The 24246-nt window shown below is 36.8% G+C and overlaps 1 protein-coding gene across 1 annotated transcript in view; it reads left to right on the forward strand.

Moving 5' to 3' along the window:
• Positions 1 to 24246, forward strand: part of LOC150089384 (band 4.1-like protein 4) — a 582252-nt gene that overhangs the window by 431788 nt on the left and 126218 nt on the right. Inside the window, exon 11 of the mRNA XM_090389965.1 lies at positions 20712 to 20783. Within this exon, the coding sequence (XP_090246091.1) occupies positions 20712 to 20783 (72 nt within the window). The remainder of the gene's footprint in view (positions 1 to 20711; positions 20784 to 24246) is intronic.

Here is a 24246-nt window from a genome sequence, read left to right on the forward strand (position 1 = left end):
TTATCTGGGACAAGTTATTAGCTGTAATAATGATAAATGGCTGGAAGTCAAGAGAAGAATAAATTTTGGAATGATAGCATTCAGGAAATATAGTCATATACTGAAGAGCAATATCCCAGTTTGTCTGAAACGTAAAATAATGAACCAATGTATACTCCCCACCATGACTTATGGAAGTGAAACTTGGGCACTCACCAAAAGAATGGAAGAGAAGCTGAGAACTACACAGCGAAGAATGGAACGAATTATATTGGGAATCAGACTGTTAGATAAGAAGAGAAACACGTGGATTAGGCAGCAAACTCAAGTAAAGGACATTCTTATCAAAACTAAAGAACTAAAATGGTCTTGGGCAGGACACATAGCTCGAAGACATGATGACAGATGGACTAAAAAAATAACAGAATGGTACCCAAGAGGAGCTAGAAGAAATCCTGGAAGACAAAGGCAGAGATGGATAGATGAAATTCATGAGTTTGTGGGTAGTAAATGGATGGCCAGTGCTCAAAACAGAAGGAACTGGAAAGTTGCTGGAGAGGCCTTCATCCTGCAGTGGATTGAAAATGGCTGATGATGATGATGATGTTGGAATTACAGATGCCAATTTAGAAGAAGAATGCTCGTGGAAGTACATCTAAGAGCACTGTTCAATGTGGAAGTATCTGTAAAAAGAAATGGCATGCAGAACATTTACGAAACAAAGAGTGAAGAGAATTGGGAGAGATGGATTTTTGATTAATCTGACTATCCTCTTTTGAACAGTCTAGGAGCATGAGAGCAAGATTTTGGGGGCTCCCCAGATGTGGGAACAGTATTCCAAGATAGGGCAAATTTGAGATTTGTATATCCAGTATTTGCTTAGAAGAAAAGTAAAGCTGAGAGAGAGAGAGAGAGAGAGATTTGAAGCCAAGTTAATCCCTAATAGAAATATGTGGCCTTATCTCAAAATCTGAGTATTGCTGAAGATGAGCATAAGAGCAGTACACTCATTTTTATAAGGCAAGACAAGGCTGAGATAGAGAAACATCAACCATCAGAGAGAAAGCTGGCTACCCAATTGCAAAACACAGATTGGCAGTCAGTGGTATAGGAGCTTATTTAAAAGACCTTTATTGTAAACATGATGAAGATGCTTTGGATATGTTAAGAGCAACTGTTTGAGTTTCACCAAACATTTCTATTGAATTTGTCCAAAGGTGAGTAATATAAGTCAATATATCATCAGTCGATTGACATTGGCAGAATTTGTGTTGGCAATCATTGATTAGATGGAAGATTTACAGATAGGTGAAGATTTGGTGATTAATAGATTTTTTCATTATTTCGGAAAGAGTAAAGGTAAGTGCAGTAGGGATGATAACTGGAAGGGAGGGATTTGTTACTCTTTTTAGGAACTCGCTAGATGTGAACAAATTTCCCTGCAGAAAGGAAAAAACCAGTGGAATAAGAGTGTGTAAAAACATGACAAAGAACAGCAGCAAGCTCAGAAGCACAGGTTTTGAGAAAAAGTGGAGAAATGCCATCAAGATCTGGAGCTTTCTTGGCATCAATGATGTTCAAAATTCTTTTATCCTTCTGTTGGAAGACTGTAGGAAGCATTAAGCGGAGTGTATTTGCTATGGTGGGAGGAAATTTACAGAGGTTATTGATATAAGAGTTGGAAGGAAATCGGAATGCCAATATCAACTTTATTTTTAATTAAAAATGCAGTTGAACCATCAGGTTATAACAGAGGTGGAAGTATAGATGGACAGAAGAAGGCCTGGCTGCTTCGACAAGTAGAAAGGTTTCTTTTCTTAGGCTCTTCAGAATTGAGTTTCGATTGGTTAATAATTGTTTTACAACTGTTGCAAGCTTTAGTACAGGTTGACCATCACTAATCCAGCCATCGGTAATCTGGTTCCACCGGTAATTCGGACATTTTTTGCGAACGTAATTTCAAATTTCCCGTGTCAGCGCACCGACCTGCCACTACTGTTTTGGTGGCAGCATCAGCTGTTGCCGCAAACTTGCAAACACTGGCAAGACATTCCCACTTGTTTTTCTGCATTTATTATTATAACCTGCTCACATTTAACCCCAGCCATGGTTCCAATGCATAAAGGAAGTGCCTCTCGTGGTGTAAAGTGCAAACACCGTGCATCGTCCATAACAGATAAAGTTGAACTTCTGAAAAAACTCGACAGCGGTGTGTCTGTGAGAACTTTATCTCTGCTTAATTGTAAATTCCAACAATTTCTCTCAGTTCCTCTTCTCTTAGTAATTTTCTTTTAGCCATTCCTTTTTAGATATTTTTTTGTTTTTACAACACACTTATACAAACTTACAGAAAAACACAACACAATATGATGGATAATACAGCCCACTAAGAAACTTGTTTTCACAAAATCTCTAACAATACAGACAAACTTATTGTGATGTTTGAGAGTTTATTTTATCGTAATTAGTTTTATTGCAGTGCTCGCCGTGCATGCAATAAACCAATCACAAACGACCTTCATATGTATGCCATAATAACCGTCACATGTATGTGGCCAACATGGCTTCTCAAGAAATAAAGTAACCAACATATGTGGCCACGTTGGCGACATATATGCAACAAAAAAAAAAAAAAAAAAAAAACTTTTTTTTTTTATATTTTAAGCAAAAAAACGACAACACTGACATTACAATATTTATTTTAGAATTACTAATCAAATTATTTCCTAAATATTTTTTGGCCCCTGGGGAATTTTTTTCTTAAACTACCTTGGCAGTCAGTGTGTTAAAGGTAGAAGGTTAAAGGTTAGCTGTTGGGTAAAATGTATGTGCTAAAATAACTGCTGGTGATCTGGCAAACTCACTAATCCAGCACCCCACAGGTCCCAACGCTGCCGGATTAGTGATGGTCGACCTGTATATATATAGAAAGTAAAGCTGGAGATTTGGATACAAACCATTTGCAATATGCAACATTACCTTGAACAACCTTAACATAGAGGTTATAACATAGCCTCTTTAACATCATCACGTTTATTGGAAAACCACGGTTTTGATAAAGGATGAGATTTTAATGCTGAACATGGAATAAAGGTTTTCATACCTCCAAGAATAATTTTGCTTATCTGATCTGAGCAAACATTGACATCAGAAGGTTTAAAACAGTAATTCACCCAAGGAACAGAGAAATAGAAATCGTATAGATCATCCCATTTCACATTCATGGCCATGAGGGAGAGAAAGGCTCCATGCAGAAGAGACCTTCACCATGTGGTGATCTGAGGTCCTAGAAAACTGTTGACATTAACTCTGCACTTTGATGAGCTGTTGGTGAGAGTGTTTGGTATGTGGTTAGATGTCTTTAGTAATCAAAGATGTATCAGCATCTTGACCAGCTGGGTCTGCGTAGCTAGAAAATCAAAGGCAGCTGGAGTTGTGAACATTAAAATCATCAAAGAAAATTACCTCACCATTAGGCAAGTTAAATTGTTTAAATATAAGTTTCAAAGAAAAAAAGTAGTCAAAAAGTTCTGTGTGGTTTCTAGAGTTGAAAGTATGATAAAAAATTTGACAAGATGGGGTAAAAAAAAATTTAAACCAGGGGAGATTCCAGACTACAAAATCTCTAACAAGGAATATCTGAGTGAATATATGTTCAAGTACCACCTTTAAAGTGAAAGGAATCATATAGTGAATAAATAGGGCAACTGAGATGGGTGGCAGTTGAAGCAACCCGTAGTGAGATTCTGTCAGAAAAAGGAACCAAGTTCACTTCCACTAGATTGTAGGTAAAAAAGGATATCACTGAGATTGGAAGTGAGACTGCATATATTTGTGAAATGAATGCGAAATATCTTTTCGGTAATATTGCTTAGAATATTTATATTCTGTAGCCATCACAGTTTTGAGTACTATATCAGTTGATTTGCAAATATCCTTGAATTTTGTCAATAGATCCTAATATTTTATTAGACATTGTCCTTAGCTAGTGCAAAGAATAGTACATATTCATTGCCCAAATATCATTTGGTGTTTATCTACATTCATGACTATTGCATCTGCTAAACTATCTGAAAGCCAGTAGAAAGCAACAGAACATTAATATCATTTTACCTGAGGACATTTTAGAATGAGAGTTTTCAACCTCAACAATATACCCGGGAAGAGTAAAAAAAAAAAATGAAGAGAATAAGATATAAGTAGCTTGTATACAGGAGAAAAAAAGGGGGTAGTAGAGAAAGAGAGATTGTAGAAAATTGAAAGTATCTTGCTATCTCAACTAGAACTTTTAAAAGTTATTCAGGGAGTCTTACCTAGATGAAAATTGTCGTGAAGATGAAAAAAAAAAAAAAAAAGGCTAGAGATGACTAGAAGAATATTGTTAATACCAGTTTAAAGAGTTTTCAAGGTGTTTGAAAATGACCTAAATTAATAATATGGGTACTCCAGAACACTTCCAATCCACAAGACTTCAGAAATAAATGATATATGCAGGCACTGCAGATAACACTTTACTCTATCATCCAGGTCCTTCAACAGATTGTCACATAATTAATCTTATAAGATGGAGAAAGGACATGCTTTTCTGCTGCTCAGTACCACATATTACTGTGAAAAAAAAAACAAAAAAAATAACATACAGCTTTCTCAGTCATCCTTTCATGACATGCAGCAACAATCCACTCTAAAAGAATTTCTGCGCACCACAGACAAAATAACAGATGTCTTTTCAGAGCAGTAATCTCAGATTAATATACCAACTGTGTGGTACCACACTCAGGTTAGTGGAGAATAAAAAAGATTGGGATAATTATGTAGTCACATATAAGTTCTCTGAGCAGTACAGACAGGTTGCCAGGAAAGCTTAGGGGTTTTGTCAATGGTGTGCAAGAATTTTGCCAGTAGGCATAAGGAGGTGATTATCCTATTGCATAAGGCAATGATTAAGCCACATTTTGAGTACTGCATGCAGGTCTGAAAGCCTCATTTTAGGAAGGATATGGAATGTAACAGGTGCAGAAAAGAGCAATGATATTAGCGAGAGGATCAAATGGGTGCTTTTACCAGGAAAGGCTTCAGTTTTGCAAATTGCAGTGTCTGGTAGCTAGACACCTTTGAGGATTTAAGCTATCAACTTCCACAACAACAGATGGAAGCCTGTTCCAGCGATCAACTACCCTCTGGCTAAAGGCAAATTTCTGCACATCTATTCTGCAACTGCCTTTCCTCACTTTGAATCTATGCTCCCTCAGGTTCATAATCTGAGTAAGCAGAAGAATCCTATCAGCATTGAGCATGCTCAAACCATACAAGGCCTTACACACCTCAATCAGATCACCTCGCAGGTGCTTGGTCTCCAGATGCTGCAACTTGCAGAACGTAAGCATTTCTTGGTAAGATCACCCCTTTGTTCCTCTTGCCAATCTTGTTACCCTTCTTTGTATTCATTCTAGCAACTCTACATCCTTCCTAAAATAAGGCCTCCAGACCTGTACACAGTACTCAAGGTGTGGCCTGACCATTGCCTTATACAAAGGTGTAATCCCCTCCTTGTCTCTGCTAGCAAAATTCCTATATATCATTGACAAGACTCCACGACCTGCTCTGGCAGCACATCTGCACTGCTCAGAGAACATCATATCTGACTGCACAATTATCTCCAGGTCTTTTTCATTCTCCACCTCCTTGAGTGTAGTACCACACAGTCGGTATGTTTCTCTTGGGTTACTGCTACCCATATGCAGTACTTCGTATTTGTGAATGTTAAATTTCAGTTGCCACTTCTCAGCCCATCTCCCTAGCCTTTCTAGATTGTGTTGCAGTAGGGTACTGTCATTGTCATGAAGAGTAGCGTCCATTTATTACCACCCTCTGTCGTCTCCCACTCAAACATCCCTTTATCCATTGTAGCAACATGCATTTAATGCTATACTGCTTCAATTTGTACAGCAGCCTTCCATGGGCAACGTATCAAAACCTTTCCTGAAATCCAGGTACAGTAGATTCTCGATTTTCTGGGATAGATGGTAAAAAAAAATTCCCAGTTAATCTAAAAATACAGCAAGTCCCCGACATACGTAACAGATACTTTCCAGGACTTCTTATATAACTCGGGAATGATTAATAAAATATTGCTATTATCCCTGATATGCCAAAATTAGAAAAACCATATATCCTCAGAAGAATGAAGAAAAATAGTTATATATTTTTAATTAGTTCAATTAAAAACTTTATCTGGGGACAGCAGTGAAGTAGCCAGAGTGGCACATAAGAAAAGAAAATATAAAAGGGAAAAAAAAAAAAACACGTTAGCGCTGTAAAAACTGATATGTGTTTCGTAGCTTTGGTTGTTATAGTTGACTTCATTGGTACCGATCCCTTTACCGCATCTCGTATTCTGTCTTTCTCCTTTATTATCATGCTCACCATTGCCACTGACAAATCTGAATTCCCCGCAATACTTGTTAATGTTTGGCTATTTTCATACATCCTTATTATTTGAATTTTCTGATCCAACTTTATTGCTTTCCTTTTCTTGATAGATTTACTACTACTGCTGTCACTTATTTTCTTAGTCGGCACCATGATAACAATCAAAATTAAATTTTCTGAAAAGAACTTCACAGGGTTAAGGCGAAAACTCACTATTATCATCCCACATGATTTCACATTTTACTAAAGCACATTTGCTGGAGGTCACTATAAAACAATAAAAACAATTTGCACTTTCCGGGTTACTGGGCTTTTCTGTTACTGCAACTCTTCATAAATGGGTAGTAAATTTGATTTTATTGCATTTGTGATAATACCGATAGCTGGAATTCTGTGGGATTTTAAGTTACAGTATTATAGTGAAATGTGTGTCCCCTTCAGTGAAATTTTCCGTCATATAAAAAAATATATATAAATAACATAACGTAAGTCTGAAGTTTCAATAAGTAAGTTTGTCAGTCGGGGACTTACTGAAACTTACTTATCGAAAAATGTTCAGCAACCTACATAAAAAGTACGGTGATAAAAAATAATGAAAACTTACCACATTCTACTCGCATATCTGATACGATGCTTCCCTTTATTTTTTAGTGTCGCATTTGGTTTGGTCACCAACATTATAATGGATCATTAGAGATTTAAATGATGCACCATTTTCAAACTTTTGAATAATTTCAAGTTTTTATTTAATTGAAAGAACAACTCTTGCGTTTGCCCATCATTTTCCTGATTTCTGAACAAAAAAAAAAAAAAAAAAAAAATTCTTTTAAAATAAAATTAAAAAAAAAAATAATAAAAATTCCGACATCCCTGACATAAATAACAAAACAAAATTCAAAATTTGCCTTTTGTTGTGCTGACTGAACACAACAATCGACATGATGCACTAAAACAAACTAAACATTTGGTCTCTTTTTTTTTTTTTTTTTTGAGTGGAGAATGTGAAGACAGCAAAGATTTCAAGATAATAGGTATACTAATATCCCAATGGTGACTTATAGCGCTGCTTCTTGTTGCTTATTTACGACTCGCAAAACATCTGTTTGTACCCATTCTAGTTATTTCGTGAATTTTATGATTTCTGGTTTATTTTTTTAATTTGGAGTCTTGAAGTGTCCTGGTTTTTTTTTTTTTTTTTAAGTGAACCCCAAACACGAGAGGTATTAGAACCTATAGTACTTATTACTGTGCTTGGGTTGGAGGTTGAGAAGACAAACGAAGATATTTGTTGACATTGGACTTGAACTTCTGTAGATTGTAATTTTCAGGAAATACATATGAAGGAAGGTTGTTCCAGAAAACAGCAGTTGAATGAATAAATGAGGAAGATGAAAAGTTGGTTCTGTGTGTTTGAAGTTGGACAGCAAATAGATGTTGGCTGGTGGCGGTACATGTTCGGACTGTTTTGAAAGAGAGAGCAGGAATTATAGAAGCCAATTCAGAAGAACAGTGCCCATGGAAGTATCTGTAGAAGAGGCATGCAGCAGAAACAGTACGTCTATGAGAAAGCGAGTGGAGAGACTCTGTTAGAGATGAATCATTAATTAACCTAACTGCCCTCTTCTGAATGGAATCAAGAAGCCTAAGAGAGGTTTTAGGGGAACCACCCCAGATGTGGGAACAATATTCCATGGCAGAGCGGATTGAGCAGCTATTTCGAAGAAAAGAAACGCTGAGAGCGAAAGAGAAAAAACCAAGTTTTTTATATGCAGAGGAAGCAATATTTGTAATGTGCTTGTGCCAAGAGAGATTAGAAGTCAGGGTAATCCCCAAAAGAGATATATCATTTTGCCTAGAAATTGGAGTGCCACTAAAGATAAGAATAGGAGCAGAAGAATCCTTTTTGCGAGATATAAGATAAGACTGAGTTTTAGAAGGGTTGAAATCAACTAAGTTGTCTTTGCCCCACTAGAGAATTACCTGAAGATCGACATTTAAGAAATTGGTAGCAGATTTTTGAGAAGTTGAAGCTGATTGAGCAGGACAAGGTTTCTCAAAATGGAAAGTGGAATGCAATGTGCTATCATCGGAAAAACTATGGATAGGATTTCCAGTCAATGGAAGAAGGTCATTAATATACAAGAGGAAAATAGTGGGGAAAGAACTTAACCTTGGGGGACACCGGCATTAGTGGAGAAGTTAGAAGACAGAGGGCCATCTACCATCACCCTCAGTGAGCTATCAGAGAGAAAACAGGATAACCAATTACTAAAAACAGTTGGAAAACCATAAGATGGAAGCTTGTTTAGAAGACCTTTATGCCAAACACGATCGAAAGCCTTGAGATGTCAAGAGCAACTACTTGTGTTTCACCAAACCTTTCCATTGAATTAGTCCATAAATGGGTAACATAAGCCAGAATATCACCAGTGGATCGACACTGACGGAATGCATACTGGCGATCGTTGATCAGACAGAACGTTTCTAGGTAGTTTAAGAGTTGGCGGTTAATTGATTTCTCCATTACTTTAGAAAGAGTAGAAATAATTGCAATAGGACGACACTTGGATGGGAGGGATTTGTCACCCTTTTTAGGAACTGGCTGGATATGAGCAAACTTCCAAGCAGAAGGAAAAACACCTTTGGAATAAGAAAGTGAAAAAAGGCAACAAAGAATAGGAGTAAGTTCAGGAGCACAGGTTTTGAGAACTAGTGGAGAAATATCATCAGAACCTGGAGCTTTCTTAGCATCAAGATTCGTCAAAATCCTTCTGACATCCTTTTGACGGAAGACCACAGGAGACATTGAATGGAGCGTGTTGGGAATGGTGGGAGGTGTTTTACCAAGATCATTAATACATGAGTTGGAAGAAAATTTGATGCTAGCAGGTCAGCTTTATCCTTGGCTGAAGTGATAACAGAACCATCTGGTTTGGACAGAGGTAGGAGCAGAGATGGGCAAAAGTTAGGGCCAATAGCTTTGGCAAGAGACCAGAATGCTCGGCTACCATTATGGCAAGAAGAAAGTTTTCTACTCTTAGCCTGTTCAAACTCTAGTTTGGACTGATTAATAACTTCTTTTCAATTGTTGGGAGCTTTGGCGTAGGCAGAAAATGAAACTGAAGAATTAGAAACAAGCGGGGTTTACAGTTATAATTTCAATCGTTTACTACCTTAAATTCTATGACAACCAAGGACGAAGATGTGCACTTCTATTTCCTTGGGTATATTTTAATTCTGTTTTAAACTAAATTTATCCATACTAATCCCAATTTAAACTCAAATTAGCATCCATCCTATCCTAAGTATCAATTGCAGATTATACAAAAAGGTGAGTACCATAAAATTAAGCTACACTATTAACTTGAGTCAATCTAAATCGGTATCTTAAGAAATTCTACGAATCATTCAATTGTCAATATTTCTTAGTTGGTATAAGAAGCCTAGTAGCTTCCAAGACTAATTCCTTGAAGGCTTTCCATTTAGAATTTGCTATTTTTAATATTATCAGTCAATCCCACTGTATAGAATTTAAAAACTGTCTGAGACCACTGTAGTCTCCTTTACGAAAGCAAAATCCTTTTACTTTACCCTTAATGGTAGTTACATCTATAAGTAAATCCTACATCAGTACACTGTGATTGGTGTCACCTAGAGGTTCCTTTATCTGCAAATTCTTAATGCATTAATAATCACTGCTGATAATCAGATAAGGAGTTGCCCCTCTGGTTGCCCCTTGAACATGTTGATTTAGAAAGCAGTCCTCCAATAAATCCGCAAAAGTCTTGCTAGCGTTCGAGTGACCAATTCACAAGTTCCAGTCAATATCTGTAATGTTAAAATCCCCCATTACAAGACATTCTGATTTACTGGCCCATTCTATTTCTCTGCACAATATTTCGTTGTATTCATCAGAGTCATTAGGCCTATAACACTCCTACTCTTATTTTCCCTTTCCCAGTGCCGACCGGGCTAGCCGAGTGGGTAAAGTACCTGCCCGGCAACCCAAAGGTCGCGGGTTCGATTCCCGCCTCGGGCTTGGATCAAAGTACTGCAAAAACCTTGGAAGGTGCAATATGGCCACAGAAGCCGATGCGCCAACAACTATCAAATCAAAAAAAAAAAAAATAAAAAAAAAAATCCCTTTCCCAGTGTTTATGTCACAACAATCTCTGGTCTTGGTGCATTATAGCCTTAGTAGCTAATGTGCCAATAAAATCAATACCAACCAACCAATCACAACAATCTAACTCAACATTGTACTTTCCACCCATGTGCTTCCTTAGATTTTGTGTTTCTGAACTAACAGCATAACCCCTTCTCCCTTCCTACCCTGTACACATTGTACTCCCCAGATTCCAATTCTGCACTGCTTATATCTGTGTGACACCATGTCTCTGATATCCTAACAATATCTGCCTTTGATGCCTTGATCAGCACTTCAAATTCATTAAATTTGTTTACTATTCTTCTAGCATTGGTATACATGCAAGTATACATGCACCTTTTCTTACTCTAGTTACTCTAACACAGCCAATGTATTTACTTGTTTCATGACTCCCAGCAGTTCCTGAAATCCCCAGCAACTGGCTTTCTGGGCTGCTGCTCATTCCAAGAATCATTTCCACCTCTGCCTGTGGCTACTTTTAATCTATTAGTCTGTGAATCCCCCCCCCCAAGCTAGCAGTTTTCCGACCGACCTAAAATTGCCTCAATAGCATCAGCAAAATATCCTTCATCCTTTCTAATTAACTGTATCTCATTCCTGTAGAAGCAATCTCTCTTGTTAACAAGCACAGATCACACTGAAAAAATTCTACCCAATGACCCCTGCACAATCTCTCCAGAGCTGAATTGATTGACAAAGCTCTCATCATATTTTCCCTCCTATCATGTCTGGGCAGGATTGCAGACACTTCAAATTTAACCCTAACTCATGACCTTTTTTCAGCATTGACCTGTATTTTCTTTGTAAATCCGCAGATCTCCTACACTTAATGTCATTAGTGCCAACGTGTACAATGATATCGCCTTTTGTGCCCTTAAAAGATATCTGCTGTACGTTATCAACTTGTGTCCCTGGCAGACATACTCTGGTCCTATTCCACCTTACCTTTTTGCACAATGTTTCCCATTTCCCTGACAATTGAGTCGCCAATAATGCGCTTGTCCCACAACTCCTGTAGGACCAGCGCAGTCTGCACTGAAGGTTGCCGCTGTGTTGCCTGGTGCCTAAGAGTGTGATCTGGTATTGAGTTGGGCAGCTGAGAACTTGATTAGTCACCCATTTTAATTCCTTCGAGGTTATCCACCCGCCTCTTCAAGCTCTCATAGGCGTCCATCAGAACACTGAGTTGATGCCTAATTTCTTCACTGTTTAATGTTTTTTTTAATCAAAATCTTTATGTTCAGAAATTAAAAAGATGGTAAATTCAATTTAGTTTACTGTGTGCTTTGATTACAAGCAATTTTCCTTTATAATTTATCAGTATGAAATTTTATTTCCGATCTTTGCATATTTCTTTTTCATTGTTCATTATCCAAAATCCAAAATACAACTATAAAAAATCTTTCTGATCTGTGCTAATAATTGTTAGTGAGTATCATTAAATTGTTAGTGAGTATCAGCTTAGCCTATTAATCAAACATTTATAGAATAAAAATTTGAAAAAGGAGCTCAAATAGAATAAAATATGATTATAAATAGCCGAAATAGAATATCAATTTGTGAAAGAAGCTAGAAAAGAAGAGACACCATTATGTTTTTATGGATGGTGTCTGTTATAATGTATTGTTAATATAGTTGTTAAGAGGTTCTATACAGACAGGTGTTCTCACTTTTTTATTTTATTTCTGCTAGTTGAAATAAATAAAAATTTTATTTCAAATTAAAGAAAAAAAATTCAAGGGATCTTTATGGTTAGAGCTCTGAAAAATAAAATTTCAATATATTCTCTGAAATAAAACCACTTTATCTCAGAAAATAAATTGAAACTGCAGCCAGAATAATTTTAAATGACAAACAGCACTGTTCTTAATTAACCTTAAATCTTTGTTCTTAATTAACGTTTAATTTCTCTTGATACATTGCTTGAAAACTTTGTGAGTATAAACCAGATAAAGAGACAATTTTCACATGATGCAAGAAAGCAGGGTTATGGAGTATCAGCAGAAAAATAAAATAAAATAAATGAAACCTACCTAACCCCACCCTTTCATTCCCTCCCCCCTCAAGAATTTGTGTAGTTTTTCTTTGAGGTTATTCAAACTACCCACTACTACAACAACTAACAAATGGAAGTTTGTTCCAACGGATAATTGCCTGTTGGCTGAAGGAAAACTTCTATACTTCAATCCTGCAACCATCCTTCCTCAATATGAAATTATGCCCCTTTGTGTGTAGTAAGAGGAAGAATGCCATCAACACTGACCTCCTTTGCTGCTCTCTTATTATAATAGGATAGATCCTATCCACCCCAGGAACTTTCTTTGTTTTGCTTCAACAATTTCTCTTCCACTTTCCTTTCAGTTATCACAAAATCATTCCCTAAAGAATTCCTCATGCAGAATACCTATTCAGTTTAGCATTAGTAGAGGCATATGATGCAAGAAAGCAAGCTTATGCAGCATTAGCCAAAAAAAAAAAAAAAAAAAAACCCTCCCATTTCATCCCTCCATTCGTTCTAAATGCCTGTCCAGCTCAGCCTTAAATTTATTTAGACTATTAGCTTCCACAGCAAAAGATGGAAGCCTGTTCCACCAATCAACTACCCGCTGGCTAAAGGCAAATTTCTGCACATCTATTCTACAACTATTTTTCCTCAATTTGAAAAGATAGATGTGCGGAAATTTTCCTTTAGCGAGCGGGTTTGTCAGCAAACTGAGCAGGTTCATCAGCAGTTAAACTATTTGACCTCAAGTGCCCCATTGGGATTTAACCACTTCCTTTTAATGTTAATACAAGCATAGAAGTCTTTGCTGCTTTATTTGTGTTCTTTGACAGAGACTTCTTGTAATCTCCCTTAGCTTGCCTAACCTCCTTTAACACCTGAAATTTATATGCATCTCAGACATTTTTCTTCTCTGCCACAAGTGTAATCAGTTGATCTGACATCAGTTTCTGTGTAATGTTTTCCAAACATTAAACAGAAACTTGTTGACCTGTCAGATGATCCCACCATTTTTGCTACACTTTTTGTGCCACCATCATCAGGTTAACTTTATGAAATGGTAAACAAATATATTTATGATACTTTGGGCAACTAGAACCAGAATAGAGATGATCCACTGGATATGCTATAAGAAGTTACAAGATTATTATTCTGTTTAATTATTAGCTCAATTAAAGGATCTAATATAGAACTGGAATGTTACCCCTGAAAATATTAAACAAAAACATAGTAGAATCTCTATTTACAAATCATCATGTGATGGTTGTTTTTGATAGTGAAGCACTTTCTGGGAAACTGCAATATTCAGCAGCTACATACAGTTCATGCATCAGCAAATTTTCACAATCAATTATGTATTGATGATTCCAAAATAGATATATCTCTGGGTGCTGCAGTGATCCTATGTACCTGCATTTTCTCAGCTTTTCTTTCACCTGCTTCACCTTTATCATCTCTAATAAAACTTCCTTGTTCATTTCACAAATATACATGATCTCAGTGACATCCATTTCCACTTTATCTGCGAAACCCCATGTAATTTTTATGTCAGAATCCCATTTATCGGTTCAACCACTACTCATCTCAGTTGTCTGAATTATTTGCTGCATGATTCCTTTTGCCTCAGACGTGGCACTTGTGCACATGTCCACTCTGATATTCACTGTCAGAAACTTAGTAATTTGGAATCTCCTCTTTTTGATCTTCTCTTGCCTAAAATCTCTCTACCACCCCAGGGGCTCACATCTGGTGAGTATGAGCTTGGCAAACCCAGTGTCCTGAGCTGAATATCATCATTCTTCTCTTTCTTGGTGATTCCTTTCTGCTTCTGACGCGCGCTCGCTCTCTCTCTCTCTCTCTCTCTCTCTCTCTCTCTCTCTCTCTCTCTCTCTCTCTCTCTCTCTCTCTCTCTCTCTCTCTCAGGGTAGCTTGGGAATTTTTTTTTGACTGGTGCAGCATAAGCCTCAGGCTTCCTTGCACCATATGACTAATAATAATAATAATTCATCTGTTGCGTGTATCTTTCTCCCAAACTCCACTAATCACTTGGAACTTTTTGACATCCTCTCTTTGAGACTTGACGTTCTCCAGTCCAACGAACCAGTCCAAGAGTGAGGTAATTTTCTCCAGTCCAACAGTGAGGTAATTTTCCTTGATGATTTTAATGTTCACAACTCCAGCTAGCTTCCGTTTTCTAGTCACATGGACCAAACTGGTTTAGATGCTGAGGTTTCTGCAATTACTAATGACCTTCATTTACTTACCAGAGTACTAGACAATCCAAAACATGCAGCCAACACACTTTATCTTTTTCTCACAAACAACCCTTTTAAGTACACAGTCAAGTTAGTCGTCCTCTAGGCACCTCAGACCGCAATTCGGTGATGGTCTCTTCTCCAATGGAGCCTATCTCTCAAGGCCATTCCCAACCTCGTGTTTGGCATTACAAGAATGCAAACTGGGATGATCTGCGAGATTTCTTTTCCTTGGTCAGAATACTGTTTCCAAAACTTCTGATGTCAACGTTTGCTTCTATCATGTCAGTGAAATTATTCTTGCAGGGATGAGAATTCTTTATTCCAGACTCACCCACAAAATCTCATCCTATATCTAAATCTTGATTTTCCAATAAATGTGCTAAAGCTGTTCAAGAGAAGAATGTTGCGTAACTTAATTGGCTTGTTTCCAAATCTGTTTCATTTTCTGCCTACACCAAAGTTCGCAACAATTGTAAAGCTGTTTTTAATGAGTCCAAAATAGATTTTGAACAGACTAAGAGCAGAAAACTTGCTTCTTACCCAAATGGCTGCTGAGCATTCTGGTCTCTTGCCAAAACTATTGGCTGCAACTTTTGCCCATCTCCATTCCCACCTCTGTCAAAACCAGATGGTTCTATTGCCACTTCAGACAAGAATAAAGCTAACCTGCTAGCATCCTATTTTTCTTCCAACTCATGTATTAATGATCTTCGTAAAACACCTCCCACCATTCCCAGAACACTCCATTTTGACAAACCTTGATGCTAAGAAAGCTCCAGGTCCCAATGGTATATCTCTACTTGTTCTCAAAACTTGTGTTCCTGAACTTACTCCTGTTCTGTGTCACCTTTTTTCACTTTCCTATTCCAAAGGTGTTTTTTGTTCCGCTTGGAAATTTGCTGATATCCAGCTAGTTCCTAAAAAGGTTGAAAAATCCCTCCAGTCCAATTATAATTCTATTGGAATTTCTTTTACTCTTTCTAAAGTAATGGAGAAATCAATTAACTACCAACTTTTAAACTATCTATAAACCTTCCGGCTGATCAATGATCAAAAGTATGGATTCCATCAGTGTCGATCCACTGACAACACTGGTGATATTCTGGCTTATGTTACCTCTAAATAAGCTTCCATTCTATGGTTTGCCAACTGTTTTTTGTAATTGGATATCAAATTTTCTCTCTGAACACTCACTGCAGGCAATGGTTGATGGCTCTCTATCTTCTAAATTCTCCACTAATGCTAATGTTCCCCAAGGTTCAGTTCTTTCTCTAACTCTTTTCTTCATGTATATTAATGACCTTCTTCCATTGACTGGAAATCCTATCCATAGTTTTGCTGATTATAGCTATTGTATTCCACCTTCCAGTTTGAGAAAAAACTTTGCCCTGTTCAAACAGCTTCACTTCTCGAATTTCCACTACCAATTCCTTAAATGCTGACCTCCAGGTGATTCTCCTTGGGGAAAAGATAACTTTGTTGATTTAAATCCTTCTAAAACTCAGTCCTGTCTTATATCTTGCAAAAAGAATTCGTCTGCTTCTATGCTTATATTCGGTGACACTCTGATTTCTAGGCAAGATTATATATTTCTATTGGGAATTACCCTGACTTATAATCTCTCTTGGCCTGAGCACATTACAAATATTGCTCGCTCTGCATCTAAAAAACTAGGTTTTCTCTTTCACTCTTGGCATACTTTTCTTCCAAACAGCTGTTCACTCTGTACAAATCACAAATCTGCCCTACCATGGAATATTGTTGTCATATCTGGGGCAGTGCCTCCAAAACCTCTCTCAGACTTCTAGATTCCATTCAGAAGAGAGCAGTTAGGCTAATTAGAGACTCTAACAGAGTCTCTCCTCTCCTCTCCCTGTTTGTTTGTTTTTTAGGATCATTAGCAGCTAAGGCCATATTGCTCCATGGGGATATGTGGTGGTCATTCGCTGATCTTTCCGCATCCTCCGTATTTGGTGGGCACAGGCTCGAACCCCGGTCTAATTAAGAAGCGTGTGTCATGCACTGCTGCTCCTGCCCACCCCCTGTATCACAGGCGTTCTGTTTCTGCTGCATGCCTTTTTACATAGATACTTTTATTGGCACTGTTTTTTTTAACTTGGCTTCTACAATTTCCACTCTCTCTTTCAAAGCCGGGCTAGCCGAGTGGGTAAAGTACCTGCCTGGCAACCCAAAGGTCGCGGGTTCGATTCCCGCCTCGGGCTTGGATCAAAGTACTGAAAAACCTTGGGAAGTGCAATATGGCCACAGAAGCCGATGCGCCAACAACTACCAAATCAACTCTTTCAAAGCAGTCTGATCACGTGCCACAACCAGTGAACACCCTTTTACTGACGAACTTCAAATTCACAGAACCAACTTTTCTTCTTCCTCATTTATTCATTCATTCAACTGCTGTTTTCTGGAACAACTTTCGTTCATACGTATTTCCTGATAATTACAATCTACAGAAGTTCAAGCCTAATGTCAACAAATATCTTCGTTCATCTTCTCAAATTCCAACCCATGCACAGTACTAATCACTATAGGTTCTAATACCTCTATTTTTGATTTTTCCTTTAACCCCCCCCCCCCCCCCCACACACACTACAATCAAAGTTCTTTATAGCTACCCTCTGTTTAATTTTCTAGCATGTTATAATGACCTGTGTGGTTGGTCTTTACCAATTTCTTATTAACCTAATGCTATTTTACATTCAATATAACATTAAAAATAAAGAGATTTTTCCATAATAACCATAAATTTCTGTTTAGTAATCTGAATTTTTACTTTTTTATTACAGTATTCACATTTAAAAATGCCATGACACTTCATATATATTAAAGTAATTGAGGCATCCCCACCATGAGAAATCATTTGTTAAGATTTCCCATGCTTGTTTCTCGCAGTGCTGTAATGAAATGAATATCTGCCAGAAGTTCATTTAATTAGTTAGAGTGTATATTTATTGGTACAGCTTTAAGAAAGCATATAGCTTTGCCAATCACAGATAAAATTAGCTGTATATAATGGTATGCATTCTAAGACTGACATCATCAAACAGTTTGGCATTTCTAAGAGTACTCTGTCACTATTCTAAAATATTGTAAAAAGATTGAAAGGATAGAGAAATCTGCTGCACTGGGATTTGAGCAGGAAAGGCAAAGTATCCTGATCTTGTAAAGGTTTTTTTGAAATGGCTAATGATGATGCATGCAAAAAATGTTCCCATAAATCCTTAAAAAGCTAAGGCTGGATCGTTTGCACATCAAATGGATATTTTAGAATATAAAAGTTCAGATGGATAATTCCAGAAATTTAAGCCTCGTTGTGGCCTATCTTTCAAAAAAGTGTGTGGTGAAAGTGCAGCCAATGTACAAAGGAATGGAAGGGAAATTGTTTAAAAAATGTTTTGGTGACATGTGACCACAATAATATCTTCAGTGTTGATGAAACTGGACTCTTCACATTGAGAAAGCCCAGAAGCCTCGATGCTTTAAAGGTTTGAAGACATTATTGACTGCATATCAAGCAAACCAAAAGGCATGGATGACATCACAAATCTATGAAGAATGGATCAGACTTAGATCACAGCATGAGTGAGAAGAATCGAAAAATTTTGCTGTTTGTGGATAACTGCACCCCTCATTGTCAAGTAAATGACCTACATGCAGTCACTGTTGAGTACCTACCACCAAACATCGGCTCTTGAGCCACTTGATCAAGGCGTAATCCAGTATTTTAAGAAAAACTACTGAAGAATGCTATTAAACAAAATTGTGCTATGTCTTCAATGCGGAATTCAACATCCTGCTGGAAATATATTTTGTGTGTTTCCACGGGATAAAGTTGTTGAAAAAGTGATTGCCAACTGCTTCAAACACGCTGGATTTACCCCCTTGAATGGTGCTATGTGTGAAGTTTCGCATGCTTCTTCCTCTATTAGTTGTGAAGAACAATCTGATGATAAGAAGGAAATATTTGAGCATGTGTGTATGTCATCACCTAAACTTACAGGAAAACTTAAGTTTCAAAGATTACGCAGAAGTGGATGTGAACAGTGAATTTATCAGGGTATGCACGAATAAAGAGGAACTCAATGCAGACATAATGAAATCTTCTGAAATTTGTAATAATGAAGATGAGAAACCTACAGTGGTTGAACAGGAAGTTTCAATGAAACATGCTCATCAAGGATTAGAACTTGTATGTCAGTTTTTTCAAGTACAGCCTACTGCAAAAGTGAAATAAATGCTATTCTTCATAATAAATGCACACCTTCATAATTCTCTTTTAAAACATGCTCTACCATTGAAAGAGTGTTTTGACAGATTACACTGAAGAACAAATTTCAGCCCATACCTTGTTACAGGCATGAAAGTAAGTTTACTTTATAGATTTTGGCGTACGAAACACAGAAATAATGCTTAAAATAGCAGTTTGGCTCTTGTCTTTTTATATTCATACAAAATATTTTTATACAAAATATTCATACAAAATTTTTCAAGATGGTGTATTTTTGTTTTCGTAACATTATAGACATTTTGTTTTTGTAACATTATTTTGATCAGTGGAAAATTCTCTTGTTAAGTCTTGATAGGTATATAGCCTATGCAGTGAAATTAACAATCATAATTTCCTTGTTTAATACTGTAGTACATATTATAAATATGCAGCTGTTCTCAAACTGTGTGTTGCGACGCCCTGGGGAGGCCCCATAATTTTCCAGGAGCATCATGGACGATGTAATAGTTTATGTAAGATTTCCATGGCAAATATTAAAAATGTATTAAGAATGATTATTTTTACTATTATATATCTACTACTATTTGATCTGCATTATTAATGTAAATAATTATAGAAAATATTTGTGGTATTTTTGATGAAGAGAACACATCAACACGTATTAATAATTATTGTATTAGCATATTAAAAATAAGAAATTGCACAATTATAGATGTTTTACTTCAAGGAAGTGACAGGAAAATTTTACAGCTCAAGGGAGGCATGGGCTCAGAAAGTTTGAGAACTGCTGCTATATTGTATAGTAGAATTACATTAAATGTTCAAGCTTTTACTTTTTTTGTTGCTGATTTTATGAGCAATCAATACAATGTCCTTTCAATATAATGAGTATTTTTCTCATTCCCCTGGCGGGGGTCTTTATATAGAGCTTCGATTGTACATGATTTTTTGAGTGCAGTAAGTACAACATAAATCTCCAACACCCTATTTTTGAAGAAATCACATAGAGATGGTTAATTTCATGGAAAATGAAAGGAAGTTAGGTTTTGCTAGATCACAGAATTCTTTTAAATGAAAAAGTAGGGTTCAGAGTGGGTTTGGCAGAATGCCAAACCTTGTTATATGAGGAATTCATTATTTGAAAACTGAACTTCATAGCAAGACCGAACTTATAAGCTCCTTTACATAAAACAAGGAAATCTCTGAAACTTCATTTTCAGTTTGTATAGATGAGAAGAGGTCCCTGTGGGAGTACATACTTGTCACATGACCAGTGAATCATGTTTCTTGACTGTTTTGCACAGTTTTACTGTCCTTGACATCCCCACAATTATACTGCATCCCCACAATCAACTTTTAGGTGCCATTGACTCATTGGAATTGTCATCTTCTTGGGGAATAGCTAATTTGACTGATTTATTCAATTGCCTGAAACAGATTCCAGTTATGTGCAGAGTTATAACTGAATCCACATAACTATGATTTTTGGAGGAAGGTGTAAGATATTACTTTTAGTGTGTTAGAGCTATTACTTTTATTGATTTTAAACTTTTAGTATGCTACATGCTGTATTCTAAATTCATTCAAGAAATTGAATATTCAAATATCTTATGTTTTAATATTTAATAGATTAACCCAGTTGAGAGAGGTTCCTGGTCATTCAGGAAAAGGACCAGAACTAGGGAAAAAACTAAGGTATAGGTAAGTGCCTTTTACTAGAAGGTAAAAATTAGATGAGAAGGTTAATCAAAAAAGATTGAGTCAACTTTGCTACATAAAATATGAAATGATTATTACTGAAAAATAATGGATATTTAGCTCTAACATGTATATATTTTTTTGTCTCTGCAAATCTGCAGTAATTTCTGAAGGCCAGCATCAAACTAAAACATGATAACGTAAACACAAGGAAAATAATGAATCGCAGACCAATGTGAAATTTTGTGTTCTACTGAACTAAATACTGAAACAATAGAACTGTTTCCAAAAGCCTATAGGGAATCTGCCGCACTCACATTCACCGTATTTAGATGGCATAAGCAGTTTAAATATTGAAAGAACCAGCATAGATTAGGGACGGCATGTTTGTTCTTGTTTTGTCCATTGATTTCTTACAAAGACACATTAGAGTTGATACTAAGTTGACTCAATGACTTATTTGTATATTAAAAATAAATAAGAAAAATAATAAGAAAGCTAACATCAGTGGCAGCAGAAAAGCACAATCCACTACATGTTGCTTATAATAAGCTAAATTAAAATAGGATATTTGCCAGTAGCATGGCAAACCAGTAGAGTGAAAAAGAACTTAACCAAATAAAATAATATAACTATAACAGAAAAAAATATATAGGGGAGGGATAAAGAAGAAGAGGGTAGTGTTGAAGCAACGTTCCTAAAATAATTTAGAAAATTAAGCCAATTGAAAGAAATTTAGCGGTGCCCCCTTGATGGCACTCGTTTCCGAATTATGTGAAATCTCACTAAGGTGGAAACATACACTAACAACATTACATGACCGAATAAATTGAAAATAATAATTAATAAAATGAAATAAAATAGAATGAAATAAAATAAAATAGACTGATCATTATGCCCCATCTCGACAGAGGACCACGGGGTCAATAATAGAAGGGAATCACTGCATTTCGAACGCTAAACAAATCCATGGAATGATACTAAAGATCAGACTGCCAATGCAATAGATTTGCATAGCTGGGGGGTGGGGGGGTGTCTTTATGCAGCAAAAAATAATAAAACAGAAAGCCTAGTACTCGCATCGCCAAACCACACCACTGACAAAACAATAGTTGAACTGAAAATATATAGAATCAAATTAGGCTATAGATGACAGTATGATGTGCTGACGCTGCGTTTGTACCACCATCTATAACCTAATTTGATTCTATATATTTTCAGTTCAACTATTATTTTTTTGTCAGTTGTGTGGTTTGGCCATGCAAGTACTAGGCTTTCTGTTTTATTATTTTTCGCTGCATAAGGACCCCTGCTATGCAAATCTATTGCATCAGCAGTCTGATCTTTAGTATCATTCCGTCGTTGCACAGATTTGTTTAGTGTTCGAAATGCAGTGATTCCCTGACTATTATTGGCCTTGTGGACCTCTCTCAAGATGGGGCATAATGGTCAGTCTATTTTATTTCATTTTATTAATTATTGTTTTCAATTTATTTTTATTATTATTATTTTTTTTTTATGTAAACCCCAAACAAGAGAGGTATTAGAACCTATAGTACTTAGTACCGTGCTTGGGTTGGAGGTTGAGAAGATGAAAGAAGATATTTGTTGACATTGGACTTGAACTTCTGTAGACTCTAATTTTCAGGAAATATGTATGACGGAAGGTTGTTCCAGGAAACTGCAGTTGAATGAATAAACGAGGAAGATGAAAAGTTGGTTCTGTGAGTTTGAAGTTGAACAGTAAATGGATGTTGGCTGGTGGTTGCACGTGTTCGGACTGTTTTGAAATAGACAGTGGGAATTATAGAAGCCAGTTCAGAAGAACAGGGCCCATGGAAGTATCTGTAGAAGAGGCATGCAGCAGAAACAGTATGTCTATGAGACAGCGAGTGGAGAAACTCTGTTAGAGATGAATCATTAATTAACCTAACTGCCTGGAATCAAGAAGCCTGAGAGAGGTTTTGGGGGTGCCACCTCAGATGTGGGAACAATATTCCATGGTAGGGCGGATTTGCGATTTATACAGAGTGAGTAGCTGTTTGGAAGAAAAGTAATGCCGACAGCGAAAGAGAAAACCAAGTTTTTTAGATGCAAAGGGAGCAATATTTGTAATGTGCCAAGAGAGATTAGAAGTCAGGGTAATCCCCAAAAGTGATATATCATTTTGCTTTGAAATCAGAGTGTCACCAAAGATGAGCATATGAGCAGAAGCTTTTTGTGAGATATAAGACAAGACTGAGTTTTAGAAGGGTTGAAATCAACTAAGTTGTCTTTGCCCCACTGGAGAATTACCTGAAGGTTGGCATTTAAAGAATTGGTAGCAGATTTTCGAGAAGTTGAAGTTGATTGAGGAGGGCAAGGTTTCTCAAAATGGAAAGTGGAATGCAATGTGCTATCATCGGCAAAACTATGGATAGGATTTCTGGTCAAAGGAAGAAAGTCATTAATATAGCAAAACTATGGATAGGATTTCCGGTCAAAGGAAGAAGGTCATTAATATACAAGAGGAAAAGAGTGGGGGAAAGAACTGAACTGAACCTCAGTGTGCGATCAGAGAGAAAACTGGATAACCAATTACTAAAAACAGTTGGCAAACCATAAGATAGAAGCTTGTGTAGAAGACCTTTATGCCAAACGATCAAAAGCCTTTGGATGTCAAGATCAACTACTTATATTTCACTGAACCTTTCCATTGAATTAGTCCATAAATGGGTAACATAAGCCACTGACAGAATCCATACTGGCGATCATTGATCAAACGGAAGGTTTCTAGGTAGTTTAAGAGTTGGCGGTTAATTGATTTGTTCATTACTTTAGAAAGAGTAGAAGTAATTGCAATGGGATGATAATTGGATGGGAGGGATTTGTCACCCTTTTTTTAGGAACTGGCCGGATATGAGCAAATTTCCAACACCTTTGGAATAAGAAAGTGAAAAAAGGCAGCAAAGAATAGGAGTACGTTCAGGAGCACAGTTTTTGAGAACAAGTGGAGAAATACCATCGGGACCTGGAGCTTTCTTAGCATCAAGATTCTTCAAAATCCTTCTGACATCATTTTGAAAGAAGGCCACAGGAGGCATTGAATGGAACGTGTTGGGAATGGTGGGAGGTTTTTTACCAAGATCATTAATACATGAGTTGGAAGAAAAATGGGATGCTAGCAGGTCAGCTTTATCCTTGGCTGAAGTGACAACGGAACCATCTGGTTTGGACAGAGGTGGGAGCAGAGATGGGCAAAAGTTGGGGACAATAGCTTTGGCAAGAGACCAGAATGCTCGGCTACCATTATGGCAAGGAGAAAGTTTTCTACTCTTAGCCTGTTTCAAACTGTAGTTTAGACTGATTAATAACTGCTTTACAATTATTGCGTGCATTGGTGTAGGCAGAAAATGAAACTGAATAATTAGAAACAAGGCAATTATGATATGCAATGTTCTTCTCTTGAACAGCCTTAGCACAGTTA

This window comes from Mastigoproctus giganteus, chromosome 2 (assembly GCF_048544385.1).
Source record: "Mastigoproctus giganteus isolate SK-2022 chromosome 2, ASM4854438v1, whole genome shotgun sequence".
NCBI classification, from domain to species: domain Eukaryota; kingdom Metazoa; phylum Arthropoda; class Arachnida; order Uropygi; family Thelyphonidae; genus Mastigoproctus; species Mastigoproctus giganteus.